This window comes from Vulpes lagopus, chromosome 5, assembly GCF_018345385.1.
Source record: "Vulpes lagopus strain Blue_001 chromosome 5, ASM1834538v1, whole genome shotgun sequence".
Lineage (NCBI taxonomy): Eukaryota > Metazoa > Chordata > Mammalia > Carnivora > Canidae > Vulpes > Vulpes lagopus.
The window spans coordinates 40,640,689-40,660,952 of record NC_054828.1 but is presented as its reverse complement, the minus strand read 5'-3'; the positions used below and the strand labels follow the sequence as shown (position 1 = coordinate 40,660,952).

Genomic DNA, 20,264 nt, shown 5'->3' with positions numbered 1-20,264 from the left:
GTCGTACACACTGGCATCTATGAAATTATTTTCCAAATGTTTGAAATCATTTATCATTTTAAACATTTCTAATATAATATTACAGAGTATTGCTTTAATAAAGTGAAAACTTTATTTCTTTTTAAAAAGTATGATGGGGCACCTCTGTGGCTCAGTCAGTTAAGTGTCTGCCTTCAGCTCAGGTCACGATCTCAGGGTACTGGAATGGAGCCCCACATCAGGCTCCTGCTCAGTGGGGAGCCTGCTTCTCCCTATGCTACTCCTCCTGCTTACTCTGTCTCTCTCATGCTCTCTCTCTCTCTCTCTCTCTCTCTGTTAAATAAATAAATAAAATCTTTTTTTAAAAAAGTATGATGGCAATTCAACATAGGGAATATAGTTAATAATACTGCAATAGTATCATTGTATGGTAACAGATGGTAGCTAGACTTGCTGTGAATATAACGTAACGTATAGTGTTGTCTAACCACTATGTTGTGCACCTGAAACTTATGTCATTTATGCGTCAGCTACACTTCTTCGGGGTTTTTTTAAATGGAGGAAATAGTAACATCTGCACAACCAACTCAAACTTTGTGCCGGCTGTCTTTACCAGACATAGACGAGTGCACTGCAGGGACCCACAACTGTAGAGCCGACCAAGTGTGCATCAATTTACGAGGCTCCTTTGCCTGTCAGTGCCCCCAGGGGTACCAGAAGCGGGGAGACCAGTGCGTAGGTAAGTACAGCAGAGCAGTAAGCAAAATTCTATCCTAAACCTCTTACTTGTTTAAACCCGTCATTCAAAGCAAAGCATTCATATTTATTTGGAGAATGATAACTCCAACTGCTTGTTCTGTCATTGACTACTGAACCATTTTCCACATTAATAAGAAAGAGCTAACCTTAAAGGGTGAGCACGTTCTGGATTTCAAAATGTTGGTTCCATGTTAGACTAAGCAGAAGCAGAAATTTGGAGTATGAATGAGACCACAAAAGCAACCAAGGAAATAATTTTAAATTAGCTGTTTGGTGGCCACAGCACCAAAACATTGACGATGTGACCTTCATTCACTGGTTCATAAAATAGCATAGCTTATAGGGCACATGAATGAAGTTCAAATCCCAACTCTGCTCCTAACTCATTTTGAGGCTTTAGACAAATGACTTACATACTCAGGAGCTCATGTGTGGGAGTGCTCCGAGCTGAGGCAAGTATTGCACGGAATAGCTGTGTGCTATTATTGTGTGATGAGTTAACAGACGTGTACTAAACATTCGGTGTGTTGCAAGTGGGTGCAGTGCTGGAAAGGCAAAGCCAAGTATAGCGTGTGCCTCTACTTGAGAGCTCTACTTGAGCTACCTGAGGACAGGAGCCAGGTCTGATTTGTGTCACTGCTGTCTCTCCGGAACCTGAAAAAGTGCCTGCCAAGTAGATGCTCCGTGCATTTTTTTTTTTTCAATTGGCAGGAAGAACACAGTATGAAGAGGCTGACTGGCGAATAAGTAAACAGTAAAAAGTAAATGTGTTCCAGGTTCTGTCATGGGGTCCAGCACTAGGAATAAAACGTCCTAATTGAATCCCTGTGTCAGTTGTATTCATGTGATATTCATGGTGATTTACATACTACCGTTTAACATACATCAGTGAAGAGTCCTTATTTTCTCTTTAGAACAGAGGGGATAGGAACATGGGGATAGGAAGCTAGAATTAATTTTCGCCTGAGAATGTTAGCTCTTGACATCGAGATGTCAACACACTGAGCTCCTTGAGGACCCGGTTCTGCCCGCCATGGGGCTGTGCCCAGGTGCTGGGGTGAGTGCCCAGCCTCTGAGGAAGGCCCAGGGTTTGTGTGACTAAAACTGTGATTTAGAAGATTGTGTGGAAAACTGGACAGGCACCAAAGTTTTGCCCAATGGATTAGTCAGGAAAATAAACAATTGAGGCTATAAAAGGTAAAGAGAAAGAACCAACTCAACTTACTATGGGAACAATTAAAGGGAATAAAATGTGTGATTATAGCCCTATAGGATCTGGTAGCAGGAAACATTCTTAAATCCAGATCTAATCATGGGGCTTCTCTGCTGTTCCCCTCACCCACATTTGCCAGCAGAGCATATAAGGTCTTCCTCCATCAGATCCTTGTCCAGTTCTGTTGTACCAACACCATTCTTCCTGCAAAAATATTATACTGCAGCCTTGTCTACTAAAGTTCCGCACAAACATCATGCAATGTCACACCTTATTGCCTCTACCTAAGCTCTTTTAGCACCAAAAACATGTTTGCCCTGGCAAACTCCTATTCAATTTCCAAATCCCAGTTCAGGGTCACTTCCTCTGGGAAGTCTTCCATGATTTACCCAGATATGATTAGTTCCTCCCTCCTCTGCATCACTACTTCTCAAACCTTGATGAGTGTTTTTTTTTTTTTAATTTCCAGTCTATTGTAGATCAATACTACTAAAAGTATAATAAAAAATGTTGTAGCAACACCAAATTGCTATTCCTAAACACATATTCTCAACTTCTATACTTATTTATAGCAGGCTGTTCCAAATAGTCCATGAACCAACAGTGGTCAGCAGGCCACTTGAGTAGAATGGTGCTCTGTCTGTCCCTTGTACAGCTTTCTACTGTTGATCTTACCATTCCTTGCAATAATATGTTTCCGTGCCATTCTTCATGCTAGACAGAGTATAAAGTATGTATTTATCATCATTATAAGACTATAGTGCCAAACACAATGCTTGCAAATAACAGTGATTCAGTGGGTATTCACTGATTGAGAAGACATGCATGATTTATTTATCAAGTATTTACTGACACTGTTCTAAGTGCTGGTACACCATGATGGTGCACCAGATACTGTTCTAAGTGCTGGGCCTTCATGGTGAGCAAACATATTTTACAGAATCATGTCCCTCATGGAGCTATTAGGAGGGACTATTTTTACAAATTAGCTGTCAGTAGGGGTCCCTCGCTATAATACTGGGTACAGGATGAGCTATGCTAAAATTGCTCTTAATCAATATGAAGTCTGCACACACATTCAACTAATGTTTATCGAGCACCTACTATGCCAGACCCTGTTCCAGGCATTAAGCACATAGCAATGAACCGACAAAAATACTCTACTTTCATCTGAAGAGAAGACAGGTCTTATTTGCCATGCTTTATAGTGAGGGAGACAGACAAGAAGCAAATAAACACATAACACAATATCAAGGAGTGTCAATGGCCACAAAAAATAGAAAGCAGGAAAAGGTGACAGATGGGACAGAAGAAGCCATTTTATATGGATGGACAGAGATGGCCTCCCTGAGGTGACATTTGAGCAGACACTTCAAATAAATGAGGTGGAAAGCCATGTCAATGCCATTACCTTTGATTTCAGTATTCAAGTGAAATCAAATATATTTTGCAGCCTATTAATAACAGCTGCCATTTATTTTTACCTGTTTTTTGCAAGGAAATTTGCCTATAATTTCATGGTATCCTCCCAACAAGTCTACCACATTGTTGTATTATCACTTACAGAAGAGAAAATTGAAGCTCTGAGAAGACCATGCTAGTAATTGCCAGAACAAAGATTCATCTCAGGTTATCCTGAGGCCACTTGAGCCTACCACTTCCCACAGTTTTAGACAGAAGAACTCAACATAAAGTATTGTTTTGTTTTTGTTTTTTACCATAAGGGTCAGTCTTATATTGTACAGTCTTCTATTGTACAGTGTACAGTCTCATATTGTACATTAATAATTGTTATTTTTTAATTACACACGTCATGTTAGCATTGTCGCAAAGTGTAGAGTTAATGAAATTTTACTATGCTTCTAAGATGTTAATCCTACTCCGCAAGTTCTCAACTGACCATTTTATAGTTGGAAATATTTATCTGAGAAGAACACAGCCTGGAACACTTCATCAGAGTGTCAGAGGGCAGTCTCAAGAGGTAATTTGTTTAGCATCCTATTCCTTTCACAGTGTTCTTTCATTTGATTCTCATGGAAACTTCATAAGATACACATAGCAAGCATTAGTATCCAAATTTTACAAAAGAAATAATCAAGATACCAAGCGTTTATGTGACTTGGGCAACGTCAGCAGCTGAGCAGTAGACCACACCTCCTTTCTCTTAGTTTTATGCTACATCAATCAGTTCTTCCATAGTGCTTTTTTACTTCTGTCATTACAGATAACCTTTTGGATCCCAGAACTGACATATATATTCTCATATCTATGTGAAATAGTCTTAATTACTTTTCTGTCTTTAAATCTCAACCCACTCAACCAGCTTTATGAAGTCTTTGTTTTTAACATCTCACTCAACTGCAGAATGCAAACCAAAGCTTGTTTTTAAAAGAATATTTACCCTAATTTAAAAAGAGAGAGACAGAATGCCTTTTAAAATGAGATTTTTCTCTGGCTAGGTTTTCTAGATAATGTTCTGCTGAGAACTAAAGAGCTACCAGCTCTGAATAGCCAATAACTTGGTTTTCTTTGTGTGTGTGCCTGACAACCCAGACATAGACGAATGCACCATTCCTCCATATTGCCACCAAAGATGCGTGAACACACCAGGATCATTTTATTGCCAGTGCAGTCCTGGGTTTCAGCTGGCTGCAAACAACTATACCTGTGTAGGTAAGCTCTGGGCGGACTGCCATCCTAACTGATTTCTGTCTTCACAAAAAATGTCAGGGCGCATTGCAGTATTTCCAGTTTTCTGTGCTCTTGAGTGGACTGGTCTCCTTTATCTTCCCTGCATAAAGCTATAAAGACAATAACCAATCTGCCTCTTAAAACACATCAAGATGTGAATGGAAAACTTTATTAACCATGGTGTTAGTCCTCCTCTGTGAGTCTATCAAAAATATAAAAAAAACTACAGATCAATGGATACACACACACCAATTAGTCAACAGTATGTGATATAAATGCTGAAGGTGCCAGTAGATTACTGTAAGTTCAAGTACATAAACTTTCCACTGAGAGTGCATCTGATTTTTACATGCTTCTTCTCCCCTTTCAGAATGCAGTGTCACGGCCCACAATTTTAAGATTGGCATGACATGGAAAGAATCTAGTGCGGGAAAAATGCCTTTTCACAATATTTTCAGTGCCTTAGAGCATTGCAAAACTCTGTATGGGTCTCAACGGCTTATGTTATAATTGTAATGGAATTTAACAGAACCCATTTAAAAAGTAATAAATAGCACAGATAAATCTTCACCACAGCATGCTGAGAGACCGTATCAGTATGAATGTCTTATATCAATTATTTATAGACTTGGCACTTTGCATCTGAACAACAATAAAAGAAAATAGATACTGGAATGTATATTTATTAGAATCATTAAATTCTTTTGGAAAGATTCATCAAACACAAAACTAACTGTCATTCCCAGAAAGAAATATTCTGGTATTTCTAAAAGAAGTGCATGACAGATGTTTGAAGTCACTCCAATAAATATGAAACCTGAATGGATGTTCTCCAGTGAGCTTCTGCAGGGCGAAGAATCCAACCCAGGAATTATTCACTTATCATTAAATGGCATAGGTACAAAGGAGCAAGGATATGTTTAAAGACATAGATATATAAATGTATATAATATTTCCTTTCAGATATAAATGAATGTGATGCTAGCAATCAATGTGCTCAGCAATGCTACAACATTCTCGGTTCATTTATCTGTCAGTGCAATCAAGGATATGAGCTGAGCAGTGACAGGCTCAACTGTGAAGGTAAAATATTTTCCAAATAATTTGTAACAACAGTTCAATCTGTATAATTACTGTTGCTTTATCCAATTACGTACCTGTTTATGAAAACAATTTTTTTCTCCATGCAAATTCTATTTTAAAATACAGTTAATTAAGTTCAATTATAGTATTTTCTTTTTAGTATGTTATCAAGAGAAAGGAGAAGGAACAAAATAACTGAAATAGTAGATGTAGGCTGGGTATAATAATTAGAAGGGGTGTTCTAGTGTCTTGCTTCTCAAAGTGATGTGATGGCCAGCAGCGTTGACACATCCTTGTCTCTACTTGTGAGAAATACAGATCTCAGGCCCCAGACCAGACCTACTGAGTCAGATGCTGCATTTAACAAGAATCCCAGGTGACTGGTATGCACATTTAAATTTGGAAAGAGCTAATCACATGTCAGAAACATTAGAATATAAACCAAGAGACCTGTCCTCTAGTCTCATTCCCGCCACTGTGTGACTTGGACACATTTCTTTAAGTTGCCTGCGTTTCACTTTCCACATGAGTAAAAAGAGGGCCACTTAATTGGAAGGATGACCTTCAGAGTCCATTGCCTGTGCATGTTCCACTGTGCAATTCTAAGGCATACGACATCCTGAGGGGAATGCCATTGACACTTGATGTCTCTGACTTCTTTCCAGCTTTACTTAAAGCCACAAAGGTCATACCCCACCCAGAGAGGCCTCATATCATGCCACTGTGCTCAAAACCAAAAGGGGCTGGTTCTGGACAGCTACCTCTGTTCTTCTGAGCAAACTATAAGGACATCACCATTGAGAAATGCAAAGCATTCTTTCCCTGAACTCCCAATTCATTCAGTCTGCTCAGTCAGTATGGTTAAGTCCAAGATTCTCCAGACTCTCAGCAATCATTGAGTAAAACTGATAGTCAGAAAAACTGTGTGGTGGAGTTCTGGAGGAAATGAGCTGATATTGTAGAATTTTCCCTCCAGGTTCTTACAAAGTTTTATATTTCTGTTTTATTTTGTTTAAGGTTTTTTTATTTATTTATTTGAGATGGGGAGAGAAAGAGTGAGAGCACACGTAAGGGGGAGGGGCAGATGAAGAGGGAGAAGCATACTCCTCACTGAGCAGGAAGCCTGGACTGGAGGCTCAGATCCCAGAACCCTGAGATCATGACCTGAGCCGATGGCAGATGCTTAACCAACTGAGCCACCAAGCACCCTATATTTCTGGTTTAGAGTTTGCAGTATTTTTACCCTTTTACCTTATCTTCAGAAATATTGTCAAAGTAGTGACCTGTAAGTTTTTCAACTCTGTGTACCTACTCTTGTCTGATTGAACAGACATTGATGAATGCAGAACCTCAAGCTACCTGTGTCAGTATCAGTGTGTCAATGAACCTGGGAAGTTCTCGTGTATGTGCCCCCAGGGATACCAAGTGGTGAGAAGTAGAACATGTCAGGGTAAGTTTATTGTTTTCATATCTGTTAAGTGTTTGTTTTTAACCAGGAAAAGCAGGGAGAAAGTTACAGGATTCTCTACCGTGGACTTTCATTTTTCCCTCTTAAATATATAATTTGAGCTCCTTTTTCCCTTGTTCATCATGTAATATGCTCATCTCATAAAAAAGGTATTATTCAGTTAGCACTGACTTTTTTTAGATTGAAAGTAATTTTTGCTCTTAAGATGTAAATAATTTTAATAAAATATTGATATCTTCTATATAGCCTACTCAATCTCTATGATGTACATCTTCTAATCACCTGCCCCAAAGATTCAATTATTAAAATATTTCACCATGAGTTTGAGTCTAGGGAATAAACTTAACATGTGGGGTAGGCAAACCTCAAATCAGTCTCATATCCTCTAAAATACCAAGATTATAAACCTAAATGTGCTGAGAAAAATCAGCCTCAAGTATATTAAAATGTGCTTGAATTCTTAAGCAGAAAAAAAACAAAAATAGCTAATATCCTAGGGTCCAGTTTTAAAATAAACATTCAGGTGATCTTCATACTTACACATCTCCAATGCTACATGTAGTTTCAAATTTCTTTAACAGAGAAGTCTGTTCAGATAAAGCCAAAAGTATACATAATCCTCGAAAAGCTAGTATAGATACTTGCCTTTGCATAAAACAGTGAGTGGGAAAAAATGACTGAACTTGAAGACAGAAAATTTGTTTGGGTTGTACTGCCTTCTATCTCTACAGTCTTAAATAATATCAAACATCTCTAAACTTCAGCTTTCTCATTTGGAAAAGGGAGTTGTGAGCATGAAATTGATAACATACATAAAAATTACTTGTAAACAATAAAGCCTTACTATCCAAGATGTTTTCATAAAATTTACTTAGCAATATAAGTGACTAGTAGCAAATCTGCTCTAAAGAGTCCTCTTTAATCAGAACTAAGAAAGGACATACAAGGGCAGTAAAATCCTTTGAGAAAGGAAAAAGATCAGGGCAAGGATACAGTAGGGCTTCTCAGTCTATATCATGATTTTATAGAATATTAACTCAGAGGAACACCCAGGACCTGGGATTTTTACGGTATGCATATGATCATTCAACTAGATTCCAACCACTAAGTATGAACATAATCAGAATGCCATTCATTGCACAATGAACACCTTTATACCCCTTTCCAGGAAAGTTACTAGAGACTCTAATATTAATTGTGGAAAAACATTGCATTCCAATGATTTTACTTTCTGAAGCCTGAGACTTTTAACATGAATATTACATGGAGGAAAATGTTAGCCAGTGGGATATCTTAACTAATTTCCCTGGAGTCCTTCAAATAAATGTGTCTGTGTTTTTTATCATAAATATATTTGGTGCTCAGCAAAAGACAGAGGCAAATTAACATACAGGGAGAGTTTACCTACCTACTCTATTTGTATGGAAATATATCTGTTACAATTTAAGGTGAAAAATATACTAGTATTGCAAATATACTAGTATTGCACTCTTGAAAAATCAAGAGTGTTATATCTTGAAGATATGCAGCTCCAGAATGTTTGGTTAAGCCAAAACATTTTTTAAGAGAGAGGCTTAGCATTCTTTTAAAGTACAAAGCAATTAGTTTTCTCCACTAAAACTATCTCTTCCCAACCTTGTCCATATAGACTAAAGTAAAACTGAAAGAGTTTGGAGTAAGGCTTATTAATCAAAGGCTTATTTTCGGGATGAAATAACTGTTCTCATTTCCACAACCTTGCAAAAATGAAAACTCTCTGTGTTTGAGTGGGGTGGGGGAGGCTAGAGAGTAGGAAAGAGACAGAGAAACAGAGAGAGAGAATATACATACACACATTCATCAAATATTTTAATACTATTAATAATTCCTGAAAAACATTCCAGAATGATTAAGGTGTTGATTACATTAGGCTCTAAATTAATGAAAGTAATAAATGAAATTATTACATAAAGTTTCCTGTTGTCATTCTTGGTCTCCATATAACAAACCAGTCCTAGTTTTCCTTGTAGCTAAACAGCATATTTATTTTTCAGAAAAGAGAAGAATATTGAAAGGACAAGTCAATTATGATTTCTTCTAAGAAATCTAAATTCGTTCTTTAGCCATAGCCAGTCCAAAAGAAGACACTTCGTATAACTGACTCTTGGAAACTCTTGGAAACTTCTCTAGTCTCCTCTTGGGTTCCAGATGGCTTTGGCCAGTTTGGAATCTAAAATAAAAATTTTTTCCTCCAAAGACAAGGCATAAAAGTATTCTCATTTAGGGGATGTAGTACCTCACAGTGGAAAGATGCCTATGACTACCTGTATGAACTTGGGCCACTTACTTAACCCTTACTTGTTTTTCCTCCATGTCAAGCAGAGATAATCTTTCTTGTCCATGTCTGCATGATTTATGTGAAAAGCAACTTAGTTCATTTTAATATTTCTTAAAAGCCAGGTGCCCCCAAGTGTATTAATGCTAGGTGATAAAGGGATTTAAAGATGGATACTATAGTCCTGCCCTCAAGGGGTTTATAAGCTAATAGAAGGGTTAAAATAAACTGGAATGAGTAAATTAATGAATGAAAATGTCTGGTTATTAGGTAGAAGGATTCAGGAAACGGTTATAATGGATAAAATCTAAATCATTGTTCAAATGTAAAGGGAGGTAGACATAGCTAGGGATGTGAATCTTAATATAATTTTCATTGTTTGTTCTAGTAGTAAATATAATGGCTCTCTAGTGAAAGTGTTCTCTCAGATGTCATCTGGAGGCTCATTATTCCCAGATCCAAAATCAGTCCTTGTCCAGCACAGCCCTCGTTTTCTGGGACTCTCTCCCCTTTTGGCTTCCTTGCACTGCCTTTTCCTGGCTTGCCTCTCACCACAGCCCCTTCTTTAATTCCCCTTCTTCAGTTCCCCTTCTTCCACACTATTTCTAAATAGCTATGCCATCCAAGGTGGAACAGATTCAGGCAGATTCAAATTTGCAAGGTAAGAGGCATATAGGGATCTGGGCTAAGTTAAATGTGCTTTTAGACACAAAACTGAGTAGGACCTAAGTTCATTGCATTTAATTGAGGACAGATGTAGCTGAGTCATTCCAGACAGATTATTAGTATGTGTCATTTCATGATATTTTTATCAACCACCTATTGTTCATCTGTTGAATTCAAAGCCAAATGTTAGCCATTGACTGTGCTTATATAAACATGAAAGACACCAATCCTTGCCCTTGGGGAGTTGTAATTTAGTTAAGAATATAGATATGGCAACAGTTAATTATAAAATAAAATGGAATTAAATAAGAGATGGATACGTGCACTAGAAGATTAGAAGCAGAATTAATTCTGCCTAGAGGGTTAGAAGCCTGCAGGAAGGAAGAAGAATCTCAATTGGCCTTGAAGTGTGCTGATTAGATGGGATTTTTGTGGTTGGGATGGGATTTTCATGGTTGGGTCGTGAGGGTCTTCTAGGCTGGGAAAGCAGCAAGCAAAACCAATGCGGGGAGCATTTGACTCTGGCTGGGGAGCTTCCAAGAGAGTTACAGCCTACAGGTATGGTTTTGGTAAGCACGGCATGCAAGTGGAGACTTGATCCCCTGGGAGTAGATTACACTGTCCAGAGGAAGCACAGCAGAAGTGAAGCTATGAAGTGTTATATGATTTGCTCAGATCAGTAAATTCTTTGACCCTATGTGTTTACAGATATAAATGAGTGTGAGACCACAAATGAATGTCGGGAAGATGAAATGTGTTGGAATTATCATGGCGGCTTCCGTTGTTACCCACGAAATCCTTGTCAAGATCCCTATGTCTTAACATCAGAGAAGTAAGAAAAAATCAGAGCTTTTGAAAGTGAGAACTTTCTGGTCTTACCACGATAAACTGGGAAATACTTTTGTTTTTCTCTGCAGCCGATGTGTTTGCCCAGTCTCAAGTGCGGTGTGCCGAGAACTTCCCCAGTCTATAGTCTACAAGTACATGAGCATCCGATCTGATAGGTCTGTGCCATCAGACATCTTCCAGATACAGGCCACAACCATTTATGCCAATACTATCAATACTTTTCGGATTAAATCTGGAAATGAAAATGGAGAGTTCTACCTAAGAGTGAGTAGTACCCTGTGGGCAGCTGTAGCTGTTGGGACAGGCGCAAGTTTGCTGTGGTTTGGCAGTATTCACTTAGAAGGAAAGCTAACATTTAAGGAGTTTTTATGGGCAAGCATTGTGTAAGTCTTCCTGAGTGCATTATCTCATTTAATCTTCTTGGTAGCATTGTCAGAAAGATACTACTATTTCATCTCCATTTATACGGAACAGTGAGACTCAGATTTAGTAGCTTCTCTAAAGTCACTCAGATACCAAGTTGAAGACTAATGCAGTTGTGTGTGACCATGTGTGACCAGCAAAACAAAAGCTTACACACACTCCAAATAGATACCACAAATCAGTGCTGGTTACTTGATTGTACATAGAAAAAATAATTCCTGGAGAGCTTTTCAAGAACCATAAATTCCTTGTTGGTACATCTGCAAGATCATTTACATTCACACCAAAACTGAAACCCGGAAGTCCCTAAAGGGCCCCCATCTTTTTGCACCAAAAGGGCCAGTAGTTGTACCATTCTTGCAAACTTCCAGGCAGACAGTGTGAGGTCATCTTTATGTTTTCCATTTCTTTCATGCCGATATTGAAATCTTTCTCTGAATTCTGCTATTTCTTTCTTCATGGTTTCTCCTTTCTTATGGTAGTCTTTGCTTCCCTGTGCCCCTGCTTCTCTTCCTTTAAACTGGCTCTTAGTAGCCCCTCATCCCCCCAAGGGCTTCCAAGCAGATCTCCCTAACTTTGGTGCCTCAGCCTTCCAGGCAAAATCTCAGCAAGTTCATTTTAGGTGAAAATTCTGACATATTTTAAATAAGGCTCACCACTTCATGTGCAAATGATGGCACCCCACCAAGCAGTTTGCAGGGTTCCGGTAACTGTTTCACGCTAAGGATGTTATTCATCCAGTTACAATTTTCTCAAAACTCCTTTGGGCACTCTCCATTTTTAATCAGATTTTAAAGTCAGTATTTCATTTTAAGAACATGAAAAGTAAATTGGGAAATTCATCCTTGTGGTAAAGTTTACAGATTTTTAATGTTTACATGTTTATCCCATTCTTTGATATATTAAGTTCCCTTCCAACTCCAGAATTTTGTGATTCTGTTTCTTTGCCAATAAATTAGAAATGATTAATTTCTCATGACCGACTTCTGAAGAGAGAAATCCAACCCAAAATCTATTATTGTTCTTTTTTTCTAATAGCTAAGAATAAACTTCTCTAACATTAGATGCTTCAAATTTGAGATATGCTAGATATTTGTAAGAAGTTTACTCTAAATGCATTTCACACAGTTAAGATAATACCAATTTAATCATTCTAGCCCAAATAAATAACATTATTTGTAACCCATGGCAATAAAATAGGTTCATCTCAAAATCTTTCTTAAAAATAGTTTTCCACTTTGATCTTTTAGCTATAATTTAAGAAAATAAAATTTCTAACATAATCAAGAGTTAAGCAAAGTTCCAGCATGTTATTTTCCTTGCAATAAACATAGCACTTTAAAAGTTTTATGATTCATATCAGTACATTTATCGACTTGATATTTTCAAATATAAATTCTCAGTGTTTTTCTCAAGTAAAATCTCTTTTTTCCATGAATGATATAAAACATTAGCAATTTTTATAATCCCAGAGTTGATTATTAAATTATTTGAAACAAAAACTATTTGAAATAAAGTCATTTTTTTAAAGATTTTATTTATTTATTCAAGAGAGAAATAGTGAGAGAGAGAGAGAGAGAGAGAGAGCACAGCAGGGGAGAAGGAGAAGCAGAGAGCCTGATGTGGGGCTGAATCCTAGGACCCTGGGATCATGACCTGAGGTGAAGGCAGTTGCTTAAGCAACTGAGCCACCCAGTGCCCAATAAAAAGTCATTTTAAGATTACTTCTTATCATATAATTCAAGAAGTAATTAGGTTGAATCCTACAAAATTTCTCTACTGAAAAATCCATTTTTGTAGAGGACATTTGATGCATAAGAATCAGTCATCAGGCCTTAATATTGCACCTACTGTATGCTCAGCCCCATACCAGGTGCATGTAATACATACTTCCTTATTTTAAAGGCTTGAAATATTACATGTGGCAAAAGTTAACACCTAGGAAGGGAAAAGAGAAGCAATTTTATATTCAATTCCATGATACAAGACATCAAAGAATTAATGTTGACTGGAACAGTTAAAGAATGTATCTTGGGCACCTGGGTGGCTCAGTGGTTGAGCATCTGCCTTTGGCTCAGGTTGTGATCCCAAGATCCTATGATTGAGTTCTACACCAGGCTCCCCAGGGGAGCCCCTCTATGTCTCTGCCTCTCTCTCTCTCTCTCTCTCTACGTCTCTCATGAATAAATAAATAAACTCTAATGTTTCTTGATGGTCATGATACTGGACCTGATCTTTGAAGGATCTGTAGCATACAGGTTTTTATTTATATTCCTTTTGGGAGAATACTGAGAAAACTTTCATCCTTAGAAAAGAGGGCATATTGTAATAGAAGTAGTGCATAAAATTGTAGGTAGAATACCATTCTCCCCACCCATGCCACCCAATACCTATACTTTATTGAGGCTATTTTCTTAATAGCCCTTATCACCACTTTGCGTAGTATTCATTTGTCTATATGTGTGGTCTACAGTGCAGGTGTAATGAAAGCAGACTTTACCTGTCTGTCCACTCTTCTATGCTCAGCAAAAGGAATATACCTGGCACCTAGCAGATGCTCAAAAAATATTTTTTAAATGAATGAATGAATTCAACTAATGCCTTCAAGGGATTACTATTACCTTCAAGGGACAAGCACCATGCTGGGTCCTGGAGACACAGCAGTGAATAAAACCAAGCCAAGGGATCCCTGGGTGGCGCAGCGGTTTGGCGCCTGCTTTTGGCCCAGGGCGCGATCCCGGAGACCCGGGATCGAATCCCACGTCGGGCTCCCGGTGCATGGAGCCTGCTTCTCCCTCTGCCTGTATCTCTGCCTCTCTCTCTCTCTCTGTGTGTGACTATCATAAATAAGTAAAAATTAAAAAAAAAAAAAAACCCAAGCCAATTCCTGCCCCAGTGGAGCTCATGGTCAAGGCACTAAGCAAGTGCTCACAAGTATGCTGAATATTACAATAGAGAGTTGCAAGTGCTCATGAGTGCCTACCAAGTCAGCTGCTAAGAAGATAGGAGTGATCTAGAAGCCTCTGAAAGAAGTGAACTTAAGCTGAAGACTAACAATTAAAGACCAGCAAATAGAAGGAATAAAAAGCAGTCCAGTTGGTCTGAAACTCCAAGTGCTGCCAGTGAAGTGGCTTGAGAGGAACCTAGAGAGATGAGCAGGGCCTAGATCACAGAATGCCTTACAGAGATATTAAGGTTTCAGGTAGAGGAGTTGCTATTAGATTTTCATGTTAAAATGAGAGTGCCTGGTATACTGCAGAGCCTGGATAAGAGTGGGACAGGAATGGAAATGAAAAGACCAGTTAGTAGTTCAAGAGAATGTGGTATTACACTAGTAGCAGTGAGTCCAAAAACAGCAGACAAATTGATGAAGATACAGGAAGAACTACATGACTTGGTGAGTTATTTGCTATGGGGAAATGGAGGACGAGGAGGCACCAAAGATAAGTGTCTCTCTTGAGCAACAGTAAATGGTGGTGGTGCCATTAATTAATATGGGGAAGATAGAGCCAGTGTAGAGAGGAAGTTAAGTTCAGTTTGGAGATCTTTTCAATTTGGACCCTTCTTTTTCAGTAGGGTCTCTTCTGAAACCACTGAAGCCAACAGACATGAATTACCTGAACTTCCCACTCACCCCCTACAAATTTAAGTTCATGTATCCTCCTTCTTACCTTCTCCCTTGAGTTTTTCCAAAGATGAGGTTTTACTTCTGTCAATCAAAGCTAATCTACCACCTATATCCTTCCATCCATCTCTTCTAGAACCTTGTTTCATCAAACTTGTATCTACCTCTTAGGTATTCAACTTGCCTCCTTCTAGATGTTGCTCTCTCTCTCTTCTCCCAACCCAATGTTCTTAAAGCACAGCCTATAAACACAATCTCTGCTTTCTCACTTCCTAGTCACCCTTCTATCTTCTGTTCCCATTACCCTACTGGAGTTGCTCTGAAAAGGCAATGACATCTATACTGCTAAATCCAGAGGGCATTTTTCATTTCCAGTCTCTCTCAGCCTCACTATGCCATTGGATACTGCTGGCCATTCTGTTTCCCAATTAATCATCTGTTTCTTCTCATCTTCCCTCAATGGCTTCTCCTCTGCCCACTCCTTAGATATTAGCCTCTCCCAAATCCAGTCTTATCACATATACATTCTCTCCCTTGGTTTAATGTCCACCCACTGAAGTGATTGCTAAATCCTAACCCACTGTCTCTACCCCCTGCTTTCCTCTGGCATTCAGATTCACACATCTCCTAACCTGCCCCTCCAACTCATTTTCCTCTACTCTCCAGCACCCATAACATTCTTCATCAAAATGAAACTACATCCAGTTCTGAACATACTTCTTTACAAAACTTCCAGTCATCTTTGGTGACTCTCCTCAGAAATCCAAAGCCTCCCCTCAATGCTTCAAGGTCCCTCTTCTTTTTCCCCATATTTTTCACCCTTATGTATCTTTGTACATACACTACATAACCTCATGTATCTTAGCGTTTGCTGTGTTCCATTGAAATGAACTATTCACATTGTCTCTTCATGTACTAGAATGTAAACAAATGCATAATGCTAAGAAGAAGTGAAAGATGATAACTTTGTTTACCAGTTCAAAAATTATCAAATTCTCACCTGAACTACAGTCTCTGTAAAGGCTGGTACTACTCAGTAAAAGTGAAGAGAAACATTAACAGAGAGGGATGAACCGAAAACACAGAACTATCAAAAAAGCAGGTCTCTGTAACTTGGAACTAATGACTATGTTTGCACAAAGGGAAAAGAACCAAGAAAGGTTGAAACCAAGAAGGAATTAAGTAGTGACTTTTATCCTACCCTCAAAATTCTTCCCCTAATTCTTATAAGACTAGGTATACTCACAAATAATAGAAACTCCAATTCAAGGAAAATTATTCTCTCCCTCCCTCTTTTTTTCTTTTATTTTAGCAAACAAGTCCTGTAAGTGCAATGCTTGTGCTTGTGAAATCGCTATCAGGACCAAGAGAATATATCGTGGACCTGGAGATGCTAACAGTCAACAGTATAGGAACCTTCCGCACAAGCTCAGTGTTAAGATTGACAATAATAGTGGGGCCATTTGCATTTTAGTCTTTTAAAAGAGTCCAGTATAGGCATTTAAATCAGCCAAAGAATATTGTTACCATAAAGCACTATTTTATTTATAGACGTATCTAGTACATCTACATCTATATGCTGTACACTCATCAGTAATTCAAACAGTTACACCATGGTATAAAGTGGGCATTTAATCTGTAAAGATTCAAAGTTTGTCTTTATTACTGTATGTAAATTAGACATTAATCCACTAAACTGGTTTTCTTCAAGAGAGCTAAGCATACTCTATCCAATGAAACTTGGATTCTTTTCTGTAAAAGTGGGACAAAGCAATGATTATCTTCTGTGGTGCTTAAGGAAACTTACTACAGCTCCACTGGCAGTCTTATAAGGAGGCAACCATCATAACATTGAACAGCATGCAAGTTCAAGAATGAATTTTTTAACTGCTTTGTAAGAAAATGGAAAAAGTCAATAAAGATATATTTCTTTAGAAAATGAGGATCTACCATATTTGTGTTGGTTTTATTTTCATAAGCAGTCTTAACACAGTTGTTTATTACTTAGTAATAAATAATTATTGTATAATATGCTGGTTTCTGTTGAATATTTTAAATTTTGTCTGAAATTTTTTATTATGAATGTAAACAAAAAAGTAAGCAAAATTCCCAAAGTGAATAAGGTATCCATAGAGTGATTCTTATATTGAGAAATCTACAGAGAGGAGATGAGAAAACAAATTCTTTTTAAACTATATTGGAGTTGACCTGAAGAAGCAAATTCAGTGTCTTCATCAGTTCAAGCTGCTATAATAAAGTACCATAGACAAGGTGGCTTATAAGCAACAGAAATTTATTTCTTACATCTTGGAGGCTGGAAGTCTTAGATCAAAGTGCCAGCATGGTCACATTCTGGTGAGAGCTGTCCTCTGGGTTGCAGACTCATATCTTCACATGGTAGAGAGAGCGTGAGAGAGCTCTCTTGGAGTCAGTCCCTTTTATAAGAGCACTATCTCATTCATGAGGACTCCATCCACATGATATAATTACCTCTCAAAGGCCTCAACTCCATAATGCTACCACATTGGAAGTCAGGATTTCAGCATATGAATTTGAATTTGGGAAGGACACAGACATTCAGTCTATAACACTCAGTAAAGGTAAGAACATCACTGAATTCAGGTCTTCCTCAAGATGCAGAACAAAATGAAGAAAAGGTATTGTACTGAAAAAGCTTTAGTTACTGAATAAAATTAAAACTCTAAAACTTCACTTATAACTAAAATTTCTCATCTTAATAACTGATGCTCACAGAGGAAAAAAATGGGAACAGTTCTTATTCTTGGCATCCAGAGTGACTGTGAACTAAAGCAAGTTGCCCTCCCTCTGAATTCAAAGAAAAGGTTTTATGTCTTATTTGTTTAAACTGTAACTGCTTCACTTTGATGTGTTATATTTTTAAATAAAAATATTCTTTTAGAGGATCACTCTATCTTTGGAAGTTTTTTTAAGTGTAACCAATAACAGCCAATATAATTCTTTCTGGGAAAAAATTAGTTATAGCTGCCAGAGCAAGAATGACCATTTGATTTTTTTCTAATAGATAATCTAGGAGAAAAGGAAACAAAAACCTGCCAAAATCATGCCACAAAAAGGTGTGCAGCCAATTTTCTCTTACGTCAAGTTTAAAAGCACATAGAAATAACTTCTGACACCCAGGCACCTTCGACCCTGAAACAAGTGTTTCTCAAAGAGTTGACTAAATGTTCAGCAATTATCAAAAAGAAAGCTCAGAAGAAATCAAGAAACAAAACACAAACTTCTTGTGTGAACAGAGGATGGGCTTTTGTTAAAGGAGCATTGAAACATAATGAGGCAACAGATCTAATCAAGAGTCACACAAGGAAGCAGAGAAAACAGCCAGCCACGACACAGCTGGACTGTTGAGTACATTCCTATCACTCTGTCCACATGAATACTTGTATGCAAGTATCAACACTATCTAGTCCCATACCCATTATAAACCCCATATCCATTAGTATCAACTCCTCATACCCCAACCCACAAGCCCTTACAGGAGTTACCACTAATTTAGTTTCTGTATCTGGATTTTCCTATTCTGGACATTTCATATAAATAGAGTCATATGATAGGTACCCTTTTGTATCTGGCTTCTTTCACTTAGCATGATATTTTCAAGGTTCAGCCATGTAGTAGCATGGATCAGTACTTCACTTCCTTTTATGACTGAATAATATTCCATATTGTAAACATATCACACTTTATCCATTTGATGCTGGCAGGTGGAGTACAAGGACCCAGAAGAGGTCCTGCAGAACCAGCCAAGAGGGTCTTTGGCTTTGCACAGGATGGAAATCAAACATGAGCCAGCAGGAAGTGAGAGCAGAGTTTACTGAAGATTCAGAGCAGATATACATGGAGTGTCTTGGAGACTTAGGAAAGGAGGGAGTCTGGTCTTTGCTTGGAGTTTGGTGGTTTTTATTAAGGATTGTGGTTTGGTGTATGTGTCCTCTCAGGCATCCAGGAACCAGTTAGAACAAAGACAAGGGCCAAGGTGTCATTCCTTGGAAGCAGGGGGTCTTGGTGTTGAGATATCTAGCTACAATGGTGGTCTGTAATATGCATATGATGGCTTCATTTGGTCATTCTCACGTGGTCCTTCTTTAGATGTTATCTAAAGAAATCATCAACTGCTATATACTATTTGCATTCGAGGCATATGTAAATAGAGGTGTAGGTCCTAATAAGAATAGAAGCAGGAAAAGGGGCAAAAAGCAGATTTTTTATGGAGTCCTTCAGTTTCCCTGTCCCACATTCATGCATTGAGAGACATAATTTGATATGTTGTTTCCACCTGTAATTCCTTTTTGGCTTACCCATCAAAAAGGACATTGATTCAATTCATCCACTAAAAATGAGCCTAAATCACTCATTTTTAGTTTCATTTTTAACTAAAAAAAAAAATAGCAAGTGATAAAAAAAATTTTTTTTTTCATTCACAGAAGCAAAATCCTGGAAAGAACTTTGGGAAGCTTACACATGAGTTCCCTTACAGGTACAACCATCCTCAGTAAACATAAAAATCTCCTGTTCTCTTTTTAATGTAATTTGAAATTCAAAATAAAGTAAACATCTTCACTAAAAACAAACCAAAGCAGTAAGACAAAGACCTGCTTTGTTTCCGAACTACACATGACTCCCTCCTCCCCTCCTCTATGAGAATCACTGATTTAAACCAGCTCCCAAAGATGGGAATTACAAGACAAATTCATCTTCAGAGTCATTTTTATTCAGCAGCAAACATTTATTGAGCAACTTCTATGGTAATCCTTTCCAGCACTTAAGAATTTAATGTAGAATAAATGAACCATTTCTAACCTTAACCACTGTGAGACTTAGCTTTTGAGGCCCTTGGTTTCTTTATCCATAAAACTGAGATATTGAAATAAGGAGTTTTTCCAATTTTAATGACTGTAACTAATCCCTAACCCTGGGCTACATTGAGAGATAAGGTAGCTCAATTTGCCAAATTTTTTAAAGCATCTGAGCATTCCTTTTATGCAGTGGCTGTTGGGAAGCATTGGACATTGGTAGAAGAGAAAACTCCTTCTGCTTTCACCAAAATAGTTCTTCACACTGTGGGTTCATTATCGGGGGCAAGGATCAATTTAGCTATACATTTTTGAATTACAATTCAAAATAATTTTTTCTGCTATTCAGTCTGTTAAATTGT

General features: G+C 37.9%; 1 protein-coding gene across 2 annotated transcripts in view; it reads left to right on the top strand.

Moving 5' to 3' along the window:
• The window catches only part of EFEMP1 (EGF containing fibulin extracellular matrix protein 1), a 60,138-nt gene extending 42,144 nt beyond the window's left edge, over nucleotides 1-17,994 (top strand). For both annotated transcript variants that reach the window (XM_041755480.1, XM_041755481.1), the window contains exons 5-11: nucleotides 596-718; nucleotides 4,505-4,624; nucleotides 5,606-5,725; nucleotides 7,056-7,175; nucleotides 10,882-11,005; nucleotides 11,091-11,286; nucleotides 16,383-17,994. In XM_041755480.1, coding sequence (XP_041611414.1) covers nucleotides 596-718; nucleotides 4,505-4,624; nucleotides 5,606-5,725; nucleotides 7,056-7,175; nucleotides 10,882-11,005; nucleotides 11,091-11,286; nucleotides 16,383-16,544 — 965 coding nt within the window. In that variant the 3' untranslated portion in view covers nucleotides 16,545-17,994. The remainder of the gene's footprint in view (nucleotides 1-595; nucleotides 719-4,504; nucleotides 4,625-5,605; nucleotides 5,726-7,055; nucleotides 7,176-10,881; nucleotides 11,006-11,090; nucleotides 11,287-16,382) is intronic.
• Nucleotides 17,995-20,264: the final 2,270 nt, after the last annotated feature.